The 24,828-nt window shown below is 40.2% G+C and overlaps 1 protein-coding gene across 1 annotated transcript in view; it reads left to right on the forward strand.

Annotated features, from left to right (window-relative positions):
* Positions 1 to 24,828, forward strand: part of LOC308176830 (uncharacterized protein) — a 472,043-nt gene that overhangs the window by 257,733 nt on the left and 189,482 nt on the right. The window contains exons 10-11 of the mRNA XM_080553100.1: positions 5,495 to 5,626; positions 20,792 to 20,862. Of these exons, the coding sequence (XP_080409226.1) occupies positions 5,495 to 5,626; positions 20,792 to 20,862 (203 nt within the window). The remainder of the gene's footprint in view (positions 1 to 5,494; positions 5,627 to 20,791; positions 20,863 to 24,828) is intronic.

Below are 24,828 nucleotides of genomic sequence, written 5' to 3' on the forward strand. Positions count from 1 at the left end.
TGTCTTTCGGTCTGAAGAGGATCTCAGCTGTGTGCTGCATTTCTTTAAACTTTCTGAAATTATGCAGAGACTTTGAATTAGCTTTAAGATGCAGGGAATCCTCTGATATCTTGACAGGGCAGTTTGTTTTAAAAACCAGCAAGTGAAACAGAAAAACCCTTCAGAGTACCTTATTGACCTCTGTTAGGGGTAATATTTTTTTGTCATTGTTTTTAATGCTGCTTATCCTTGGCTGCATCCTGTGCTGCCTGAGCAGTAGCTGGAGAATCAAAGGAAGCAGCTAATAGGTGCTGGCTTATGCGGCCTCTGCTGGGCACCACGCTGCTCGAGCTGTGCCTGAATGCGGGGATGTGTGGGAGCACCTGTCATTTAGGGTTACCGCTACACTCACGTCTGCAGAAAGAGAACAGAAAGGCTGGAACACTTCTGTCATGTTGCTGATGTTCAGTAACAAAACCATACTGGTAATGAATAATGCCTACTGTATAACAGAAGGAAATTGTGTTTATTTTATAGGCCTTAAAGTTATTCTGTCTACTTGGTATGAGACACCCCAAATTCTCAGTAAATTTTTTTATCATCATTTGCGCTGACTCTCAAGTTCTAGCTTTGGTGCTGAAGAAAGCAGGCAGCATTCTTTCACTCGGGCATTTGGGATATGTACTGTGGAAAACAGTTCTTCTGATACAGAAGGTAATGAAAAGTCTCCCACCACTGAAACAAAAACGTGTTACTAGAAACAATGACAGCTTGTCAGACTGAAAAGTAGGATAACTTACAGAGATGTGAAAGAACAAACGCCAAGTGAATTGAAATATGTATGACTTGACTAGAATGACTTGACTTAGTGCTGGAAATATACTTGGTAGCTTGGTTTTTGGTTTTGCTGCTTTGTTCCACATGGTAAAGCTGCATTTAGGTGACCATGGGGATTTTGAGAAATTTTAGCAAATGAATGCATCGGCTGAAAGATGAACATAGGTCAGATTCTGTCATACAAAGCCCTTACCAGTACTTGTGACACTGGAGAACAATTTGAAACTTGGATAGAGCAGAATGGATCCCATCAACTCTGAATCTTATAATAGAGGAGTCTCTTGCAATTATGCTTTTTTTTCCCCCTAGCTAGGGCAAAGCCAACTTTTATAAGCCACCATTTACTTGCACCCTGACACTCACAAAGCAAGAATTTCCTGTTGTCCAGTTACCTGGCTGGGAGCAAAGCGTCAAGCCCACAAACCTATCTAAGCCTCCTTCCAAAAGTCCTGCTGATAAGAGGAAAAGATACCTCATCCTCAGATATTACCTCAAACATCTCAGTTGCTCTATGGCGGCTTTTCTGATACAAAATCATGTCTAGCAATAATTATTGCTGTCACCTATTGTTGCATTGTGAGGGTCTTGTCTGTTTTCCTTCCCAGGGCTTCTGGGATTGCACCGTTGGTGGACAGACTCTGTCATACCCCTAATGTGGGGATGAGCCTTAGGCTCTTTAAACCTGTTAACTCGAGTCCTGATGTCCCAGTGCCTTGAGCATGCTTCATTGCCTGCCTCCCCCATGTATCTTCAGAGTTTTCAGGCAAGGACTGTGCCAATAGTGGAAGCAAGGCTTAGGGAGTAAAACAAACAAAAACACAGTAGGTAATACTAGGTCACTGTAGGAATAAGGATGAACTCTTAGAACTTACTAGCCTAGGCTCAGTCTCTTGCAAGTTTGGAGTAGACTCAGGAAAAGAAGAAACTCCCAGGTATATTTTCAAAACCATGACAGGGCATGAGTTGTTCTCCCATCATTACTCTCCTCTTCCCTAGGAGGGCCTGTAAGGGCCCAAATCCCTGTTCATATCTATTCCTAATGAACTATACAGCATCAGTGGCTGGCATCCTTCAACCCTTCTACTCCTTCACCCCTTCTACTGCATGTACATCTTCACAGAGATGGAGACTGATGCTATGCCAGCGACAGCAATCTAAGAACTACCTGAACACGAACTAACACGTTCATTAGCTGCTAAACTTTGTAAGATCATACTATGATTTCGTATGTCAAATAGAAAAAGACAGTGTTAAGATGGTCAGATAGGTTGTTTTGGAAGGGTGAAATCAAAACATGACACTTAATCTCACTGTAAATATAAAACATTTTTGGGTGTCATACTAATAACATTCTTTGTGTCCTCCTCTTATGAGAAAATGTGGTTGATAAATTATTGAAGAAACAAGGTTATTGAGAACTAAAATATCTTTTAACGCTACTTTGGCTACTTCTGTTCTTGAAATGCATCCTTGTGAGTTGGTGACGGTTTTAATTCTGTTGTTCCTCCCCATTTTTGGTTGAGCGGAGCCGTGCCCATGCTGTGCCCACTAAAATCAATGGAGGTAGAGGTTGGAGATACCACAGATGCTGGTTTTGGGAAGGGTGTTTTTCCCTTATCCACCAAGCCCTGCAGAGGATTGCATTCTCAATTCAGTCCTGAGCTCTGTAACAGGTGACCTGCTAAGCCTGAAGCCATTGTAATAAAGCTGTCAGAAGGTACAGCAAATTTGGACTCTCTACAAGCAGAATTTGAGAGCTGTCATCATACAGAAACCTTTGGTTCTGTAAGTCACATTCTATAATGTACAGTTCAATGAACAACATGTTAATGTTCTGTTTTCTAAATGTTGTTTTGACATTTAAATGTTGAAAACCATCTTGAGTTAATTAAATGTGGAAGCTTCTAAGTGAATGGAGTGTGCTGACAACTCATCATCTAATTACCCATAATTAGGAGTAAAACAACATTAGCTAATAGAAATAATAAATAATTGTGATAGGGAAGAAAATTCAAATGTGCTGTCCAGCAGCATGGCAATTTTTCTCCCAAGCAGAATTCATATGTGAAAGCCCTGAATACAGTTCTATTTAATCACAGACTGTATATGTATAGGCATTTTTCACTGAAGGGTTTAGGTTAATAAGAGCTGCTCTGAGAAGAGAAAATATTAAACGATGTTTTAGGCTGATGAATTCCAGAGGCTGGGGGATGTTTGTTGGAACAAAATAATGATGATAAGGACAAAATAGATCAACAAGGGGTTTGTACAGACTAAGATTTTTGTCGTCATCTAATCTTGTCAACACCATTAAAGGGATGGGGTGAATCAAGGGAACTAAGTCAATTTGGCTTTTTTTATTAGTGTTCTTTGCCAGTTCTTAACTGACAGATTTTAACAATGGAGAAATCAAGTGTGGGCAAGTTCATGTTGTTCACTTACCTTCAGGATGGTTAGAGAGACAACGTTGTTCCAAAACATTTTACCTGTCTGTTTATCACCAGGAGCAATTTTATTTACTTCTGGAAATGGAAAACATCTGCTTCTTGATGACCTAAAAATAATACTTTGTTGTAGTTGAAACTTAGTGTCTGTTTTTTTTGTGTGTGTATAAAGCTAGGAAAAACTTCAAATTTCTGCACTTTCTTCAGATCTGTGGTTAATAAAGTGTTTGTCTTCCTTCAGTCTAACAAGGTGTAGTCTCAGCAGAAAAATGGGTTCCTTGCCACAGGCATCACTAGTTGCTGCCGTTCTTTTTTTTCCCCCTTATGTACTTAAATTGTTTTTAAGAAATGCTTTATTTAACAAATTTGTGAGATGGCAGTAATCTTTCTGTATTATTGCTTTCTGTATGTTATTGCTATATGTTATTTTTCATGTATGTGTTACATGAGACATATAGCAAAAAATGTTATGCATATTGTGTGCTTGAAATAATACAAATTGAAACGAGTAGTGGATTTTGAAGCGGGTAACACATTCAGTTATATGTATTCCTTCTATTGTATGCTTAATGTGCATGCATTTACCATAATCACTTACAGAAAGAGAATTAGGAAGATAAATGAAAACAAAAAGCAACTAAGTTAGGGCTGATGCCCAGCTGGGGATTCCACCTAGAAAAATCTATAGGATTTGTTCAGGAAGATGTACAGATAGAAGTGATAGTGATATCGGTATGAACACAAGGTAACAGGGACATATAAGTATGTAACGTAGGTGCGTGTCTAACAGGCCTGCTGCACTGAGAAACACCACAAAGAACCCACAAAATAGCCATTGATAAAGAAAGCGAGAAATTAATTTTTTTGTATCAAAAACTGATCTTGGTAAGAATGGAATCTAAATTTGTGGTCACCTTTGTTATGCTACCATCATTATTCTAATGTTTTTGTTTTGTTTGCAAAAAGTAAAAGGAAGAAAGATGATTATAAAGTATTCTAGTTGAAAGACTCGAAGACAGCTTTTCATAATTATGTTCCTATTTCTGTTACAACTCCTCATTTTCTGAGATCAATTTTTGCTTCAAGAGGTGATCCATAGATACTACCATGAATATTTATATTTAGAGAATGAAGCAGGAGCATTTGTAAATCCTTACCCTCTTAATTAATGCCAGTCTTCAAGGTTGTGTTTCCTGGTGATTGATAATAAAAAGGTTTCCGTGTGGCATGGTATTCTTTGCAGCATGAATCATACACGACCATAAAATTGTTAGCTACATCATTATGGCTGAGTGTATTGTACTAAACGAGCACATACCAGAAAATGAAATGAATGTTTTATGTGTTCTCTCAGCTAGATTCAGATAGTGTGCAAAACGTACCTCTATGAACAAATCATATCCCTAAATGTGTTTTTTAAAGTTTGCATAATTAATCAGAGTTCACATTTTACTACTGGAACACAATGAATTTAATTCCATACGTCTTTATGTGCTGAATGGCTGAGAGCTTGGTTTGGCTGTCATGTGAGTAGAGATGATAACGTGCATGTCTTGCTGATTTCAGTAGCATTATATACATATGTAAGGATTAACAAAACAGTGACTTGGCAAGAAATTTTCTAGACCAGCTATAATTAAAGTTTTAAAAAATAGCCTTCTAACTACAGTTATTCTCTTTAAAACAAGGTAACTTTCTATGCTATGGGTGGTGGCCAGGAACCGTTAGAAAAGCTGCAGTAATATCTTACAGGAATTGTTATTTTCTGACTTGATGCTCAGTGACTAGACCCATGGCCAGGTGTCTTACATGATGCTTTTTTTCTCTCTGTGATGGGACCCTGATGCAACATGGGAGATGTAATCCAGGTAGGAAGATCTATTTACAGCAGAAGAACATACAGGATACTATTAATCTGACATAACATTTCCCATAAAATGTATTGGTGCCAAAGACAATACCCGAAGCGCTTTCCTCAGTCTGAACCTCCCTTTGGGATCTGTACAATACAAGTAGGAATAATCTTGCTAAGGTAAGTAAACAATTGGATGATCAGCAAGGATCCTTCAGCGTGCAACTAGTGGCTGATAAATCACATCACATTCATGCTTTTTTTAACAAATGTGTCCTTAAATAAGGTATGATCTTGTTGGTCCCAAATTGTTCTTGCAATTGCTCTGGCATTAGATGCTGCTTCTTCCTACTCTTTTCTCTTCACTTTGGTGTTTGAATAGGATCTTTGGTGTTATGATAGTGAGAACTGGACTCGGTGCTTTTTTTGAAGATCAAGTGAAGACTTTTCTTCCTCTGCAAAAACTGATGAAGGCTTGCATGAGGGTTTTTCAGGACTTAACAGCACCAGAGAGGTACATCTAGGTTAGCAGATACAAAACTACTTGGCACAGAGCCAGTCCTTCCTTTAAAACTTCCAGCACAAAAAACTTGAAATCTTTGCAGATCTTTAGGGGTTTGTTCTTTTCTTTAAAGGTGGAAGGTCTAAAGATGATAGAGCTGGATCCCAGGAACACGATGGGACAAATCTGCTCCAAATCATGAATTATACACATAGATAATAAGTAATTCTTCTTTGAAATTAATTCTATTCCATATATACGAGGTTAAAAATATTTCTGGTGTGACACTTCAGTATGATCTTCTATCCACCATCAGTCACCTTTGCATTTTGCACAGTACCGCATCCTGATGAATAATAGTCCTTTTTTATCAAAGCTGAAGTCATAGAAATCCCTCATTCTGTACGTGCAGTTACAGTCTGTTTTGAAAGGGAGCAAATAAAATCCGGAACAGTCTGAACATATGGGGAAGTGGCAACTGTTAAAAGTAAAATCTGAAAATCAGTTTATCTATGCTACCAAATTTGTCCTCTAGTTGATATGGGTGTTGTGTTGAATATTGCTATAAATATTCCCTCTGAGCACATGGAAACAGGTGTTACAAAAATCCCTTAGATCACTTGCTTGACCTGTTAATTAAGTTTCACTGTTTACCTATGGCAAATGTTGGGGTTTACTTGGTACTGAGAATACCCCAGGTTTGGATTTGTCCCCTCCCAAATTACCATGATTTAAAACCTTCTTAATCTTGAAAGGATTGATAAAGAATTGGAGACTTTATTTTTCTGGTATAATCCCATCTGCTGTAGCAGAATCCTCTGGATAGAAATCGTTAACTTCCTGTTCCTGTAAATGGTTTTTAATATCATCTTGTGTATCATTGTTACTACTTTTCATTTGGTAGCCAGCACTACATAATTAGTACATTAGCGAGAACTGTGTGATATTAATTCCCTTGTATTTGTCTTGAATTTGCAAGGAGCAGATTAGGACAAAGGTTGTTTGTCCCTTTAAAACAGAGACAATGTAATTACCATATTTTCTTTCTTTCCTGAGTTTTGTTTTTGTCAAAGAGAGAACCAGAGGAGAGACCGAGAGCTGCTGGGGTTTTGTGAGGAAAGGCAATCTGCAGATTAGTGCAGGTTTTAGGAATTGCAGTAAAAATGTAGGTGCAGCTAGGCTGGTACCGGATATTGTAAGCAGAGGTAGGAGGCGGTTGGGTTTTTTGTTGGTTTTGGTGGTTTTTGCCTGAACCACCTAATTAATTCTTGACAAGCTTGCTGAATTGTTTGTCAAACTAAAACAAAAACTCCCAAAGGAGAAGTCTATTAGGGTGATTGTCAGGAAAAAGCCCCAACTTTGGACACACAAGGTCACCTAAAGAGATTTATGCACTTCAGAGCTTGTCTGTTTTCCCACCTACATTAGCTCAATATAATATTTCACATCTGCCCTCATGCTTTGCTTGTATGGCCCTGGACCACTGCAGGCAAGGTAGCAGCAGTGCTGAAAAAGTCACAGTATTCATTATTCACAATTCTGGGAAAGTGTTTCAGAGTGAGGAATTCCCCCTATGTGATCCCAAGCAGAAGGGAGAGCAGCAGCTGTAAGGGCCCTGGTAAGCAGGTGAGGGCTGGGAGGAATATGCTGGGTGCCAGTCCCTTCTGGTCGTCCCTGGCCGGGAAAAGGAAAGCTCTTCTCTTTGTGGGGAGAAAGATGAATTAAAAAAAAAAAAAAAAAGAGATACTAAACCAGGGGGGAAAAAAATCAAACTCCTTTTTTCAGCGGAAGCCCTTTAAGGAATGCTAACAAGGCTTTAGCAGCGCCTTGTAGCCAGCCCTGACAGTGGTTGATTTTTGCTTCCTGGCTGTAGGGGAGGAAAGCAGGAGAGTTTTCTAGGGCAATTGGCAGACACACGGGGCTGCCTCTCCTGCTCATGGCTCTGACAGTAGGGAGACAAGTGATGCTTTAGCAAAGAAAATGTAGAACTCTGAGAAAAGGGAGTTTTCCTTTGGAAGTCCTCAGATGCTCCTGTTTCACACTGGCTGTTTCACTCTCTAGCTGCTCATGAGCAAACTTGTCCGAAGCCCTTTGGTAATCAGGGGTAAAACCAGCTCACTCAAAAGGGCAGTGCAGGCTCCTCTCAGGAGTGCACAAAGTTCAGCTTAGTACTGCTGCAGCAGGTATCTCTACACCTTTCCACTGAACCAGTGTCTCAGACGAATGTCAAAAGTCACTAATTTTTTAAACTAAGTATGCAATGCTTCTGTCCTAATCCTGGCCTTTGGGTAATAACACCCAAACTAAACTAACTTAGAATTGCCTGGCATATTTCCAGGCACTTCCGTTTTCCCTTACTACATATCTTGAATATTTTTTGCTTTACTTTGCACATGTTTAATGCTTAAAAAGAAGGGAGCCTTTCTTGTGGCAGTCACACAGAGGTGCCTTTCACAAAGTGACTTACCTTCTGTCGGGGACATTTGCAGGGAGGCAAATTGAATTAGAAGGAGGAGAGATTCTACTTTACTGAAGATAGGACTGTGAATTTGAAAATTAAGCAATTTATTCCCCTGCTAATACATGAACAGAATTCCCATCAGCAGTAGTGGAAACTGTGCACATGAAGAAAGAAAATTAGAATGGTAAACCTAGCTATGGCAATATTGTTTTCAGTGTATTTACACAGGATTAATGGTATTCTATAGACAGCTGTGCAAACCCTGAAGTATGTTTAGTAGTGTGCATATTTTATGCATATGAAATTATAGCAATTTACTGCTCATGTTTGATTGAATTTTATTATATATATTTTTTTATTATGTGTATATATTTTATATTTTGATTTGAAATTGTTAAGAAAACTTTTGCCCTGGGGATCAGTCTTGTGATACAGAGCCTGGCCTCATGGCATGGAAGCGTCAGCCTTGCAGCGAGCCCTGGGGCAGATGCGCTGGGCTCAGTGGTCACCCTCCTGGGTCGGTGCTGCACGTTGGGGCCCGAAGAGCCCCCTGCTTGCTGCTCCTGCACGAGGGGATGCCCTACATAATGCAGTGGAAGGCTCAGCTTTGCTAATTCCTGCTTAATTCAGAGTCTTGTTGTGTTTGGTGAGGCTCTTTGGAGTGCAGTGAATGTGATTCCAACTTATTTTTCTCTTTTTAAAGGGAAGGCAGGAGGAGAGGAGTGGAAGTACATAACAGTTCCTAACTATCCTGACTCTGAAGTTTCAACATAGGAGTGCAAAGAGATATTCCCCTTAAGATAACTCCTCTAATTTCAGTGTTTTGCTTTTTTTCCTCAGTAGTAATATAGAGGCAGAGAGAAAGTTTCCTCCATTTATTCCCCTTCCCTCTGGGCAGTGAGGGGTTCTCATTACACTAAAACCCCCTAGTAGTGACTCTATAATAGCTTCCCTGTGCCGATAGAAGGCTGAACCATCTCAAACCGTTACAGTGGGAATAAGTTGCTCTTTGAAGGAACATCCATGGTTTTCCAGCTTTGACCAGTGTGGAAGTTTTAAGAGTGACTGTGTTTTGTTTGAGTTAATTTCTCTGCTGCTCTTTTCTGTGTTGCCAGCAGAGAGAATACTATTACAGCACTTTCTTAACAGGAACGCTCTGTGCCAAAGGTTTTAAAGTGTTTTATTTTAATGTCACAGATGATTAAATGCTTTAGTGTGACTGACAAGCTTTAGTAAATTTGTACAAATTAGATATACTAGCTCTTAGTAAAATAGATTTTCTAAACCTGTTTTGTGTGAGAGGAGAACAAGTAGCTAATGATAGTAAAATACATTAAGATGCTGGCAAATTAGAAAAAGCCACTTGTGGCTTAGCAGCAGCTCTGACAGCGCTCTCTGAGGTTGGAGACCACTAGTACAGCAGAAACACCCACAGGTTGTGCTGCAATGTCACTGTCCTCGCATAGCAAGCTGAGCTGATACTTCTTCAACATCAGGATGTCCTCCAACTTGCTAGTAGGAGCAAAACCAGTGCTCTATTCTCCCCTTGCCCCTTCTGAGGGTGCTGGCACCAGGGGAGATGCCAGCTGCCAAGACGAGTATAAAAGCTGCTGTAACAGGCAACAGTAAAGCCTCTCTTTTGGTGCTCTTTACTGTACTTTTGCAGGTGAGCATAGACTTACTGCTGAAGATCCAAGAAGGAAGGGCTCTATTAGAGGCCCAAATCAAGACTTTTGGTTTTTGGTACGGCTTGGGGAGGAGGGCAGGATCCCTGCACTAACGATGAAAGCTATGCTCCTGTTTAGATGCCTTGTCAGTAGGTGTTTCACAGCTAATGAAGCTGCTTGCTTGTGTTCAACCTTGTAGCAAGCAAAGCATGGATGGCCTCAGCTTTTCTGAGCTCCTAACTGCTGGTTTAGAAAGAATCACGGGAATTTACCAACAGTCAAGGGAACTGAAACCAGCTTCTGGCCTAGGCATGCAACTGTGTTTTTGTCCAGGTAAAGAGATGGTCTAGGGGACTTGCTGCCTTGATTCTGAGTTGGCCTTGTGTGGTTGTAGTTGCATGCGTGTGTCTGACGGTGTATTTGGGATCCTTGTGATGCTGAGGCATGTGGAGCTGTGGAGGAGCTCAAGGAAGCAACCACCTGTGTTGGCAGCAAAGGGCTGCTCCTGCAGAGCAGGAATGTCTCAGTGCAGGGTGCAGGATAGGTCTGTCACGGATTCCTCATCACCCTCATACAAAGCAGCCTCTGGAAAAGCGGGTGTGTGGGTCTGGGGCCCCTGTGGGCTGCGGGAGACCTGGCATCTCATTCTGGTGGCAGGTACTGCTGCTCAGCACAGGAGGGAACGGAGCGCATGTCTTGTCAGCCTCTGCGTTCCTAATGCAACACCAGGGCTCCTGCGTTTGGCAGGGGGCTGAATCTCAGGAATCTCAGGGCTGGGTACCACATAACCTGATTGAGGGCTGGGAGGGATGGACCAAGGAGCTGCCTCACGTGAACAGATTAATATTACTTTTTGAAGCTTTCCTTGCAAAAAATAAAATTAGGCGTGTCTGTATCTGTTACCCATTTTTGGTGGGTAAAAGGTGAAACAGAAGCTCCTTGCAGAGGAAGCCTTTTATTAGGTGTTTGCACGGCATCCAGTCTGAACAGTGTTCCAGCTGCAGCCACAGTTGCAGTAACAACAGTAACACATGGTAGGTACATCTCAGGCCTGAGCATTAATAATGGGTGTTATCATTTTATGTTTGTGTCATTGTAATGCCAGTCGCTTATATTTGCTGTTAATGATAAGCATTTCATTTTCCTTAAAAATAACACATGTTTTAAAGGAGTGTTTCAAAGTTAACAGTCTCTGAATCTCCCTTCAGGATGAAAGTAGGGGAGTGCATTTTATCATTAAATTATGATTTAATAAGAAGAATAAAGGAGTCTTAAGAAAAAAAGCGGTATTAACAACATTGTCTTTTTTGATCTATGGAAAGATAAGTGTCCTCTAGTGGAGATAGTACCCTACTCCTCTGCTCTTATAAACCTTTGTTCTCTTCTGATGCATATTAAGCACCAGATGAAAAATTCTGTTTGTCTGTGGTCTAACAATGAAATACCTTGTAGGAAATGAAAAGGTCAAGCTTTCCCTGTCAGTGATTTATTATAAACAGTGCCTCCTTCTTTTATTTCCTGATACTTTGCATTTGGATTAGTGATGATACATCACCAGCTGCTAGATAAAATATGAAGTTGGGAAACTATGGTCAAACATTTCTGCTGAGGAATGACCCTGTAATCAGCTCCCAGCACACACAGGTCTCGCTTGATTTATCAACCCAAACCTGGGATTCTAGAGAGGGATGAATTAGTTTGAAGATATCTAAGGGATAATAGCTAAAGCCAAAAGAGCTGCAGGAAAACCGTTTGTCACTGCCCTGCCCTGCCCTCCTTAATTGCAGAAAAATTGAGAGTGGATACGTTAGGCACCCGATATAAATCATTGGTCAAGTAACCAGCGATGTATCAAGTGGGGGAGTTGCAGGCCTGCTTCTCTGCTCCTCACAGGCAGGATGCTTGCAGTTTTGACACCAAGAGGCCGTTGGGCAAGTGTCATCTAAACGCACATCTGTTCCAATGCTGACTTCACCTTGGCCTTCTGTGTGACTTCATGCACTGTGTTGTTCTTCCAGTTTCTGATGTTGTGCTATTTTAATTGTCACTTTCTGTAGATTTGCATTTGGGGACCATTTGTCCTGTCTTTTTTTAGCTGAGGGTGTAACAAAAAAGGAATGTGCAATTGTCCAACATATGTTGTAAATGCTTATTCCCTTAAGCAGTACATATTTGAAAGTTTAATGCTTGTGGAAGCAGTATTACCAAATGAAATGAAGATCTGTACCCCATGTTCATATTCTTCTTGTTCTCCATTTCTTAACTACATTTACCCCTCACCACAAATAAATGCACATGCTTAAATTTCTCAGCTTTACACACAGTTTACGTAGTGCTTAACAATGTGATTTCTAACACTGTGTCCATGGGCCGAGAAACTAGGCATGTGCCTGTACGTGAATTCCTCAGGATTGAGGAACCTTCTGCTGTAAGCAGAATCCGTCCTTCCAATGCACATCAGGGAGTAATTAGAAATTAATCCAGACCATGTAATCTGTATGTCTGAAAAAGCTGTGAAAAAATAACATTTCTTTGCCTTTCCATCTAATTACAGTTATGAGAGTTTTTGGAGGTATGGTCCAGAGAACGCATAATGGTACTTCCACTATGCCAATATTTATTCTTATTACACATGGCTGTGCCTGTACCTCCTTTTTGCTACGTGACACAACTTCTCTAAAATTAATTTTGCAGCCTAAGTAAAAATCCATTCGATTGCTTCTCTGTTGGCTTATTTGCCGCTTGGATAACGTAATCGCAAATGTGGTACAAAATCTGTTGTAATCTGTAGATGGGTCAGTGTACTGCAAATTCCTTCAAGCGAGCAGGTAAGAGAGCACATGGAATCTGGGATCTCTGGAGGTCACCCCTCCTTCTCCTCAACCTGTTTCAACCTGTTTAGCACTTTGCATGTGTTTTATGTGCCCTTGGATAGAAACTAAAAATATTAAGGGAGTTGGCGCTTGATTTCTACCCCCTTCTAATAAGACTTAGACACTTAACTCCTTTATATTGTTGTTGTTTTTCCAGTTTTAAATTTCACCATTGCAATGAAAGATTGGATGTGCTTAAGGACATTGCTGATTATGGATCAAAATGTCTTTAGAGTTGGGTTTCAGTGAATAAAACATTAAAAATATTAGTTGCTCAATGTAAGTGCAATTTTTCAAGGCTAAGTTATGTTAACAGAATTTTTTATTAAATTGTGTTGTAATTCTTTTAAGCTAATGCATGAAAATGACCTCAAAATCAGATCAAATCTAGTTAAGAAGGTGATTATCTAAGTCCCTGAATGTCTTTCATCCAGAAGCTCTAAAGAAAGAATAAGACTTTATCCAGCCCAGAGAACATGAGCATCATAATTTTAACCACGAAGAAAATCAATATAAGAAAAAAAGAGAGGAGAAAACAGCAACAAGCATTTGTCTATGCTAAGTGAATTTTGTCCCTTGTTATTAGCATATGTTTTATGGTGTTCTGAGCACTTATTTCCATGCCTGAACTTGAAGCCCTGCTGCAGGTTGCTACCCCGGGAGGAGAGTCCTTTAAGACTGAATCACAGGGGCACTGAAATTTTTGGTCGATAACGCTCGTCTGCATGCTGTGAAGGATAATGGAATGTGATTTCACAAAACATATTTCGTACTCAAAGTGTCCCAACCCACTCTGCAGATGAATGAGTTAAATGCTGGAGAAGCGGTGACTGTGTAGGTAAATGTGGTGCCGATTATGTAGTGGGCGATAGCTTACACGCAGCTGTGGACAATGGAAACAGGTTTTCTCTTTTATTACTGAGGGTCACCCAAGGTTAGCCCCTGTACTTTCTGAAAAGCACTCTGGGATTTCTAATTTCCACCTGGATGAGCACCAGAGACAGACAGAAAGGCACACATTTTAATGCTTCACTGAAAGGATGGATGAATGATTGTTGGATGATTAATGGCTGGTCTGCACTGAAAGATGACAGCCTGTTATAATGGAGATAGCTAACATGTAATTTTCTGCATAGTGCCATTTCACAGCCTCAGCATTCCCATGCATCGGGCATTTCTTGTGGGTAAGAGACACGGCAGTGAAGACACGGTGTTTGGTTAGCAGTTGTCCCCCTCTCACCAGTGAGCGGTGATGTGGTAGCAGGCGCCGCTGTGCTGCTGCTCGTGTGCTGCAGGCGGCTGCCACGGGGCTGCCTTGTAGGGCTGGCAAACACCTCAGTATCGAGGAAGAGGGTTTCAGAGGGGACTGAGGTGTTGTATCATATGCCTGAATTTCTGCTCACTGGGCGTGGTGGTATTTAAAATGTTATTTGATCAAAATCCAGCCTTTCTGCTTGCAGACCGATGTAGCTGGCTGTGGTCAGAAAGCTGGGGCTGACCCTGTTGCGTCCTGGAACAAGGTCCTGACGTTCTGATAACTACATCACGTGTTATATTACCATCTGATTGCTTACTATAGAGTGGTTATTATGAAAAGGAAAAGCAACCACTGAACTTCACAAATGGTTTGTTTGATTTGAGTTTACTCCTTTTCCCACCCAAAAATCCTCATTCCATTCTGTTGATCTGGAGCGTGGTTATCATCAGGTTCTACTACTGCATTTGTTTACAGCAATGCCATCTCAGCTGTACCCAAAACTGCCTCAGAGCCAAACTCTTAAGTTCATATCTGTGCACACTACTGCAAGAGGTGTTCTGTGGGTGAGGGCACTGAAATAGTTCCTGCCGGTTGGGTGACTGGTCAAACTGCTTATGCCATTTTCACAATCATTAACACCAAACCACAGGTCTAATTTGAACTGGGTTTGGCATGAGCACGTTTCTGTTGAATTACTCAAAGCATGTTATGCAGGCTTTGTCCTAGCTTTGCGCTTTCGTGGTGGCTAGAGAAGGACATGTTATACTTCATCAAGGCTGAGTGGTACATACAGGTGACACCTGATCCAGTATGTAGTTGGCTAGCACAACATTAACCCATCGAAAACTTCTGATCAAATCCAAACTGGCAGAGTGAGGTAAAACCAGCACTTCATATCATGTGGCTGCAGACTCTTTAGCTGGTACTGGAAGTCTTAAAGGCATCTTCACTGTATTGATTAATCATGGTGTTAGAAACCACTTCTACAACTTTGAAACACTCTGATTAGAAATCTTTATGGGGAATTTTACTAGAGAATAGAGTTGCTTTTATCCACATAGTATTTCATAGAAACTGTTTTCCTTAAATTATCTTCTATTTTCGGTATAATTTAAAAGGTGCTGAAAAATAGGAGGGCATTTGTTTCTCTATAAGAAGCCAAGATTTTCAACAAGAATATACAGAAAAAAATAAAATCACTTTGATCAACATTATATGGAAAAAAATATACTTAGGATTTCCGGTAAATTTCACTTTTGAAATATTAAAGACCAGAAAGCTTTAAATATCTTTTATTAAATAATCTTATCTATTTAATGAAAGGTACTAGCAGCTTAGATATCTTACTAGCAAAGAAAGTATGCAAATTTGTTAATTTGACGTTATTTGTTACCTTAAGTAAAAGGTTAATTACCTTATGTGTAAGTATTAAATATAGTAAATCCAAGGGTCAGATTAACAGGATACGTAATGAAGATGTAATAATAGAACTGTTTTGATTTGTACTGCTTACAGTTGGTTAGTTAACCATTGAAAGGTCATGTTGAAAATAGCATCAAAATATTTCTGTATGTACCTACATCTATTTATAATCTGCCAAGCTTAGAAGATCCTTTTGTGTATCTTTCTTTCACCTAAGGAATTTTCCAGTGTCAGATTTGAATTTTATTTAATTTTTAATTAAAAATAATGGATTTTTCACTTGTATGGATTATTGGTATTTTCAATAATCATAGTTAACGTAGGAACCATAGTTCAAAAAAAAAACCATAACGCATTCTTATGGGGCAGAGCCTGAGCAAAATTAAAGCTGCTTCACATACTAGAGAAGCAGTGCTTTTTAACTTAGTGTGATGAAGTGAAGCGTTCGTCATATTTTATTTGTAAGAAGTCTAGATTTCAGTATTGATGGGTTGTGTCTTTTCTTATCGGCCTTCCTGGGTGTTTCACAGTGGCTTACTCAACAGCTAAGGACTAAGAGGGTTAGAATTTGTATTTGTGTATTTGGCTTTAGTGCTTTGTTTTTGTGGCAAATTGTGCTACTAAGTTGATCAAAACAGATACTTAGGATTTGAGAGCATTTTCTGACTTTCTCATATCATCTTTTGTATCTTCTTTATTGACTAATAAAGACACCTGGCGTATATTCATTTAATCAAAGGACTGTGAAGTGCTTTGTATACTTCATGATATGCTTTCAAATCTCTTACCTGTAATGAGGTCCTTAGCTTGCCTATCTAGACAAATAGAGGCTTGGGATGCAAAACAAAGACTACCTTAGATAATGACTGCAGCAATAATGTAGGTCAGCAGAATGGAAAGTTGTCATCTGGCTGAGGCTCCCCGGTTAATATCCCAAATGTTCCTAGAGCACTGGAAGGTATATCGGGTCTTTAACATAGCAGCATACTGCCACCTAACATCACATAAGGCATAAATTCAGTTTGTCTTCACCACAGGTCCAGTCTGGAATCCTGCCTGTGTTTGAGGCTGTCCACCCAAACTGTATAAACGTAGTTGGTGGGGATGATGTGTTGGAGGTACTTCTGCATGGGCTGGAACCATGCAATCCATTTGGATGGTGGCAGCCCTTCTGGGGAAGGGTAAGTTCTCCTGAAGTAGATGAAATTGTCTCAAAATGAGTCTTAGGTCATCCTATTGTAAGACTTGCTGCCCTTCCTCTCCACATGCAGCCAGGCTCCTGCAAGGATGGAGTCAGCAAGGCCCTGCCAGGCTGAGGGGACACATCCCCTCTGGGGTCCAGAGCCAAGTCCTTGCCTTAAATCTAGTAGCAGAGTTACTGGTGGGATCGTTTCCTATCACATCTTAACCCTAATGATGCTTGTTCGTTCCGGTAGTTCAGAAAACAGGTTTTTGTCGAGATCCCTCATCCTGAAAAGGAACACAGGGTCTGTTTATGTGAGCCACTTGCCCAGCCAAGTATGTGAAAGGATAGCAATCTTCACGAGTATAGCCTAAAGGAGAATTAAGGGGCATCAGAAAGGTGAGTGAAAGAAGTTGGGTGCTGTAGCCTTACGAGAGGATACAAATGCCTGTTAGGGCCTTTTGTGCTGTCACTGAGGTAAGGGGAATGTTTGGGCCCTGGTGGGCATCGCACAGGGAAAGCTCCTGAAGAGAGATGCTCAGAAAATGATGGCTGTGCAGGTACCAGCACTCCTTCTTTCACGTGTTTAGAGGTTGTTTGACAATCTCCTGTTTGTCTATTGGCATGTCCTGACCCTGTTTACTTGTAGGATCTGACAGGATCACAGCACTAATGCGACAGGCTGCAGTACGTTTAAGGTAGAAATAGATTCACGTTTCTACTTCAGTGCTCAGGTCAATGAAGTCACTTCAGAATTGCATTTATATGGCTGAGAGAAGAATTTGGCCACTCGCCCACTCTCTCCAGCACATTACACTTAAAAATAATTTAGCTAGCAGTTGTGAATACCCATTTCCTGCCAATAATTTTAGAATACCGTATTGCCAGGTGATATCTCTGACCTCGCTTTGCGAGTCCCATCGTAGTGGTACTAGCCAGTGAGCCTTCCTGATGTTTCATTGTTAGTACTCACCACAGCAGCTTTGCTGATGGTAGATTTAGTCACGTACGTGATGGAGAGAAGAGTATTAAGTCCTCTACCATGCGTGCTTGTTTTATAAAAAGTGAGTTCAGTCACATTAACGGAAGATTGTCATGATTTTTTGTATGTTTTTAAGTAGATTTTACATATGTTTACATTTTAAAATGATGCATCAGCAGAATTAGGAAAAGAGTATCTACTGTATGATACGTGACATGTTCACGTGAAACCACAATAATTAAGGAGCAGAGCTCAAAATCCTTACTCTCATGTTCATGAAATGAAGCTCATTGTTTCATTTCATCCTTACTCTGGTTTTCATTGTTGTTTGTTCTTGAGCTCAGTGGTATTTTGGGTAACTTGCCCCAAACCATGTCAGGTAATGAATACTGCACCTTCCAGGTCAATGGCAAAGCTCTGTGGTGAAGTAGACTGAATTAGAACTGGACTATCATGAAGCTCTATCTGAAGCTGATTGATCTTTCTTTAATGGAGAATCATTTTTTAAGTAGAGTAAAATGCTGCTCTTATGTTAGTTTCAGTGAAAAAGATCAGGGAAATAATTTTCTGTTATAAGTTTAACTGTCGTGTCTAGACTGTAGTCAGACTTTTTGTTTAAAACCAGGCAATATGAATGCATTATTTATGTAGCAGCTTTTGTGTTTGTTTTTTCCTATGGATTTATTAGTGTGTCACCTTGTGTGCTGGAAGCCAGTTCTCCTGTCTATAGCTCAGTGCTCCACAGAACCCCTGCTTGGACTCTCAGATCAGCACTTGGCGCTGAAGTCACATCCAGCCCTCGGTAGGATTCGTGTCATTTCCTCCCCAGATGGACCAGATTTATAATCTGAGCTTCCTATTCCAATGTGATGCATTTAGGAGAGGTGGTAGGAGAGGGATTCTCTTCTGTTAGAGAACCGATACCATGTCATGCATGTGGTATTGGCAAGAGTTGAGCACACACACCAGAAATGTCCTGTGGCATCTTCAAGCAATTTGTTAGACTTCTCCGTGTTCTTCTGTACTTGCAGATCTCAGGTTTCAGATATGACAGTGCTTTTACATGCAGAGCAAACTGTTAACATGTCATTTGTTCAAGGCAAACTGTCTGTGACAGTATAGTCTAGCTAAACAAGACATTATGCTATCAGTCTGTGTAAGGATGTCTGAAGTCCCCCAGCTGTGCAGAATACAAGGGCCTTTGCCTAGCAGACAAAACGTGCTCTTTACTGAAGAAAGAAAATGTGCGTGTCATGGGGAGAGCTGAAACTTGGTTCAGTGGGATTTTCATGGGTGCTGTGGCCTAGGAAAGCTTTGACAGAAAATGGAACCAGTCCCTAGTGTTTGACATTTCTTCAGTGGGCAAATTGCTCTACTGTTTTCTTATTTTTCCTCTAAAACTTTCTTTACCACTTCTTGAGTTATCTGATAGTACATAGCCTCTATCAACTTTTTTTGTCTGTTACATTTGTTTAACCCTTGATAATCACAACATTTGTGGCATGGCTGCCCCGGAATGCTTTCCACAATTTTCTTCTCACTTATTAAATCTACAAGCAATAGTGTTAATGCACCATTTTACCAACCAAACCTTCCCTTAATAAAAATACAGTTGGTCTGTGTTTGGAGACTTTGGTTTTGGGTCTGACCAGAAGGGCCAACAGCTCTGCAAATACATAAGCGAAGGGCTATTTACCTTCAAGGTGAACTCCACTCCAATTAATGTCACTAGGACCGGTTCAGTGTCTGCAGCCAGGAAGGGAACTGTTTGTTTGCTTTAATTCCCACAATTTGTTCGCTAACTGAAGTGCTTAGGGGATACCAAAAATAAATGTATTTTTGGATGTTATCCTATTTACCAAGCAGCTGAAACACCAAAAAGTAAGCAAGGTATCAAACTACTCAGAAACAATACCACTCTCAGATGTTATTGGTTTGGGAATTTGTTAACCCGTGCCTGTAAGGCAAATGTGCCTTAGCCACTTGGCATGCACAGTTACAGGGGTAGCAAATATTCTTTAACCGTCTTTTGGACTGCTTTTGTCCATTCTGCTTCCTTTTGTTAGAGAAAGTGGAATCAGTAGATTAGTTACTTGTCGTGTCCTGAGACTGATGATGTGGGTAGAACAAAAAATGTTTAGGCGAGGTGGCAGTGCCTGTGGCACAAATTTTTACTTAATGCCAGAAAAATGGCTGGGCTGTGGTGACCAGAAGGGCTGCCTGGGACTGGATTTTAGAAATTTGGTGATTTGCTAATGAGGTATGAATTCTTCCGTGTTATTCAGCTTGGTTTCACACATTCAAATCTGTTTGATAAATTCTGGCTGAATGATTTGTATTGGTTGGGTGACTTTTTTTTGTGGAGGTTTACAAAATAATTGTAACTTAAATATCCCTATGTATTACTACTGCATTACACAACATACATTTTGTCACACCACAGATCTCCCCTTTTATATCTTAATTATAATTTTTCCTGGACTATGCTTTTCTGTAAATTGTTCATGCCACATTAAAATGGCTGTGAATTACATATCCTTCATTCTGTATGGGAAATATACTGCATTCTCCCTTCAGATGCAGCATGAATTTTTGATTTGCATTTTGCCATTCAGTTCCATGGGAACTAAAACTTTAAAACCAAATTCAAATAAACTGTTGTTAAATTGGAGTTCATAAATTCAGTAGCAGTAGGCTTACGCTCCACAGGTATGCAGTTCTCACCTCAGGTGATATTGTATTTCAAATTTGGTTATAAATATTTCACACAAATGTTTTAAATGTCTTCATCTTATTATTAATGATTTACAAGCTTGTTATTTAAAAGAAAATGCAAAACAAAGAAGCATTATAAATTGACTTAGAATTATCATGGCTTTTATGCTTAATGGTGAGATTCTGTACATTACAAAGTTTCAATCAGCTTGTCTGAGGAAGCGATGTTCCTTTGAAGTCTGCTTTCCTGAAGTCAAAGATTATATGTTGCTTGCGAATTTCAAGCCTAAGTGTTGAGTGAATCAACTATTATAAAGATTAGATAAAGAGCTGACCATCACCCACATTGTTTCTGACACCAGTTTTACTTCCCACAGGGCATCTTACTAGGTGTTAGCCAGGCTGGTTTCTTTCCTCCCTAAAATGACTGAGGATTGGACCTCTCCCTTGATGAGCACAGGCAGATTATGTATTATACATTCAAGCTCATGGCTGACCTTTGGAGATGCATAAATGAAAAAAGCAGCTGTTTGAATTGCACTTTCCAGTCTCTTGGGATCTGAAATTGGGATGCCGTTTAATACATGCTTATTTGGTGGCTGTGATTTTTTTTTAGGCCCTTTCTAAATATTAAAGGAGAGAGAATCCTTCCCAGACCATCTTACAGACTGAGAGAAGAAAAAGAAGGTGGTAGGCTGAGGTTAAGAACCAGGAAAAAACAATGGAGACAGTCGTGTATGATTTTTTCTCAAGACAGTGGAGGTGTCATGAACAAATTACCAAATGTGTGTGCGTACAATAACTTTTAAGTGCTTCCAGCTAAAGCTTGTGCTCCCTACTTCTGAAGGATTGTGTATCATTGCAAAGTTTTGCAGGGCTTCTCTCTATACAGGTGTGACTGTTTTATAAATATTGCAATAGGAAATGGCACTAGTGTGTTTTTTCATTCCTGAAGGTGCTTGTGAGAGCTAACCTGGCCAGCCCTGTGCTGGCTGCAGTAGGCCAGTTCACCAAGGTCCTCCCTATGTTCCCAGGGCAACCCCCAAACCTCCCTGGCATGAGGAGAGCTGCTTGGGACCTTGCCAGGAGTAACTACTGGGGGAGGAATTCAGGTTCCTTGTCCTTCGATCAGAGAGGGTCAGAGCAGCAGAGGCTGAAATGGTTAGAAAAGTGTAACTATAGCAAATCCAAGTGGATAAAATAGGATGGGATTTGTTTGGATGCACAAAGGGTCCATTGGTAGCCTGCTGCATTACGTAACGTTGCCAAATTGTCCTCCCTCGTGTGCTCGGGGACTTGTGGTCTGATCGCTGGCTTTGCTCATCCTGGAGAGAAACACAGTGGGATGCTGTCTGGCCTTTATTTCCCAATGACGTAACATAAATATTTATTTAAATGCCATTTTAATGCTGAAAATAGGGTAGCTTGTTATGGTGGAACATGTAAAGTGAGCTTTGCCCACATACTGCCTGCATAATCAGGATATGGTAAGCAAACAGGGCTGGAGGCACTGGTGATGATGAACAGTCACGTAAGTGTCTGCTGCACCTCTGAATAAAGTGGACTCTTTTTTTGTTTAGTTTCATACAGTAACATTCTCAGCAGATCATCTTACTGAAGTGCAAAGGTTAGAAACCCAGTGAAACCATTTGACTTTTTCCAAAGGTACATTACAGAGTCTCCTAAGCTATAATAATAGGAATCCAAAAACATGGGAGGGTGACCAATTATACTTAAATCTGGTCAGTGTTTTATTTTATGTGGTTGTACTCTGGCTATTTTTTGACTTGTTTGGATCATGCTGGTTAAGTGTTCCTGTCCAATAATACTCATTTTACCCCAACTGGCTATTTAAACCAAGTATATGCTGTTTTTGCTATTGAATAGAAGAACAAGCACTTCCATTATGGTTAGTTGTTTTGTGGATTTTGGTACCCACCCATTTATTTTGGTTTGTCCTAATCTATATTTATCTATGGATGACAAGATGAACTTGAAAAAAGAACATGTTTAAAGTTGCATAGCAGCTCCCAGGATATAAATCATACTGGGCTTTCAGCTCTTTCAAGCTTTCATAAACAGTGCTTGCTGAAAGACTGAATCATATTTTTCTGTGACTTCAGTTCATGTCAAACATTTAATTTTTAACAACGGTGGTCAGCTTCCTGATGCGAACACATGACGCTGGCCCCAGAGACTTCAGCTTTCTTTAGCTGTCATCATAACAATTTTTCTTTTTAAAGATACGCTCGCAGCAAAATTAGAACTGGGTTAAAGGCTTTGAAAGTAGATCAGGCCACAGTGGTCCTGGAGCAGTGGGCTGCTTGCAGCGAGAGTGGAAACTGCGGACTGAGACCTGATCAGCTTGCTTAAAAAGAAAATAAACTAGCACACGAGTATTAGTCAAAGTCAAACCTCTCTGAATGGCAGTAAAGGCAAAGGCGGGCTGTTTTAAGGACTGGCTTGTAACCCGTTTGTATTAAAGCTTGCTGGAGAGACATAACAAAAGCTGGTGAAGAGCACGCTGCGGGGTGCAGCGCCTCACGGGGAAGCTGCAAAGGAGCAAGGATTTCATTGTGCAGCCCTCCTCCTGCTGCTCCCCTTAGGAATAAAAAAAAAAAAATCTAACAACTAACTCAAGCAGGCATTATTTCAGGCAGGACTCGCGGTCTCTTGCACAAGGAGGTTGGACCAGTTTATTACAGTGGTTTCTTCTAGCCGTGCGCTTGAACATACCAAAGGGAGCAGGGGCATATGTTAAGCATGATTGATTCCCAGATCTGCCCATTACTTCTAGGGCCCCCTTTCTAATTCATATTTGCTTCTTAGTTTCATGATTTTTGAGACAAAGGGCAAGAGGCCATTCTCATTCCCTACCTCTTCTTTCTGACTTCCATGGGAGGTGGGAAGTCTGTGTATGCACAAGTAATCCACTTAGTAGATGCTTGGCAAACTGAAATGTGGTGTTCTACTTCATGCAGTTGTACCAGGATACTGACAAATTAACTAAAAATGAGCAGTTATTCATCAGACTGTGTTTAGCTCCCCTAAGACTTCCTGAAAAATAATTGTCAGAACCCATCTGCATTTTCTTTCTGATACCATGAGCTTTCTTTTCAATTTAATGCAAGCAAAGGTTGACCCAAGTGTTTGTCAGCTTCAAAAACGAAAGCAAAATAGAAATGGATGGTAGACATTGATTTGGGGGATTTTGTAGTTCAACTCATTGGTTTTTTTCCATATGAGTCACCAAGATGGCAAATAAGAGACTTTACTAAGTGGGACTTTACAAGTGCTTGGTACCAAATCACTGGAAATCGATCAAAAGATGCTCAATGGCTCCAGCATCACTCCTCAAATGGGTGCAAAATAGGAGCAGCTTACCTTCAAAAACAAATAAAATGCTATCTGGATATTAGTATAAACTTCTTAACTTTTTGTGCATCCATTATGATGGGATTCACTGTAATTGTTAAAGATGTGGTGGGTGTTTGGTGTTTTTTTTGAGCAATAAATAATGACAATTTTTGTAGTGTGACTCAAGACTTTAGCAATGTCATTGTGTGGGTGAAAAGAAACTCGATCTTGCGTTATTACGTTTTCATGATTATTTCCTTTGCAAGCTGGAGAAAGGAAGCCCCAGCTCATATGTGCAAGTACATAATGCAGATTTTCTCTAACCTTACTCTTCTCACTCATAATTCAGACTTCTCAGCCTGATTTCACGCTAATTCAGACTTAAACAACTTTGTGTATTTTGTCACCATTGAGAATGTTACTGTAAATGACACGGAGCCAGATTTACCCTCTCTCAGTACCAAAGTGACTCCAGTAAATCACTGGATTTATTTTGGTGTCTGTGTAGGAACAGTTGAGCTTGTAACATACGGATTTAGTTTTAGAGCTATCATAATAGTAACTAATCTACCTCACGAGGAGGTAGATTTATTCTGAGCAGGTGAAAGGACACTGGTACAGAAAATAGCTTTTGGCCAGTATATAAATGGACAGTGTAACAATAACTCTGGATTTGCTTTTGTGAAAAAAAAAAAGACTTGGTTTCTCCAATGCACTCCTTTAGTAATCAAACACTTATATAAAGACATTTCACTTTATTTAGAAGTCATGCCCTTGTACAACTTTTTTGGTCTGTTTAGAACATTTAATTCAACAGAGTTGTGCTTGCTGCCTTTTCTTTTCCTCCAAACACAGGAGTTGAGCAGTTCTGATCACCATCACTGCAGGAGCAGATTTTGTTCTCAAGGCAACTCCTAGGCAGCATGTGGCGACCGTGTCGTATCGGAAACCTTTCGTCATGAGTGGGCTTCTCAGAGAGGGGCACTTCTGATCTGGACTTCGCTACTGTATTTGGCATTGAAAGTGTTGGGTTGGCTTGGCTCCTTTTTTTTATTTCATTTTCTAACCCTGCAGCCAAATATATGATTGTGGTGTTCTGATGATTTTTAAATGTTATTTTGCAGTGTGGTAAATTAACAGCAATAATTCCTGTACTTGGGCACTGAAAGTGTTAGCCTTTTTTGTTATTCTCTATTTCTGTTTGAGGTAAAAACAAGCAAATAAAACCTAGAAACTTGTCCTAGCCACTTCTCTAGTGAATACTAGAAAAAAATGGACTTTGTGCTACTGTCCAGC

This window comes from Anser brachyrhynchus, assembly GCF_964034855.1.
Source record: "Anser brachyrhynchus genome assembly, chromosome: 12".
Taxonomy (NCBI): domain Eukaryota; kingdom Metazoa; phylum Chordata; class Aves; order Anseriformes; family Anatidae; genus Anser; species Anser brachyrhynchus.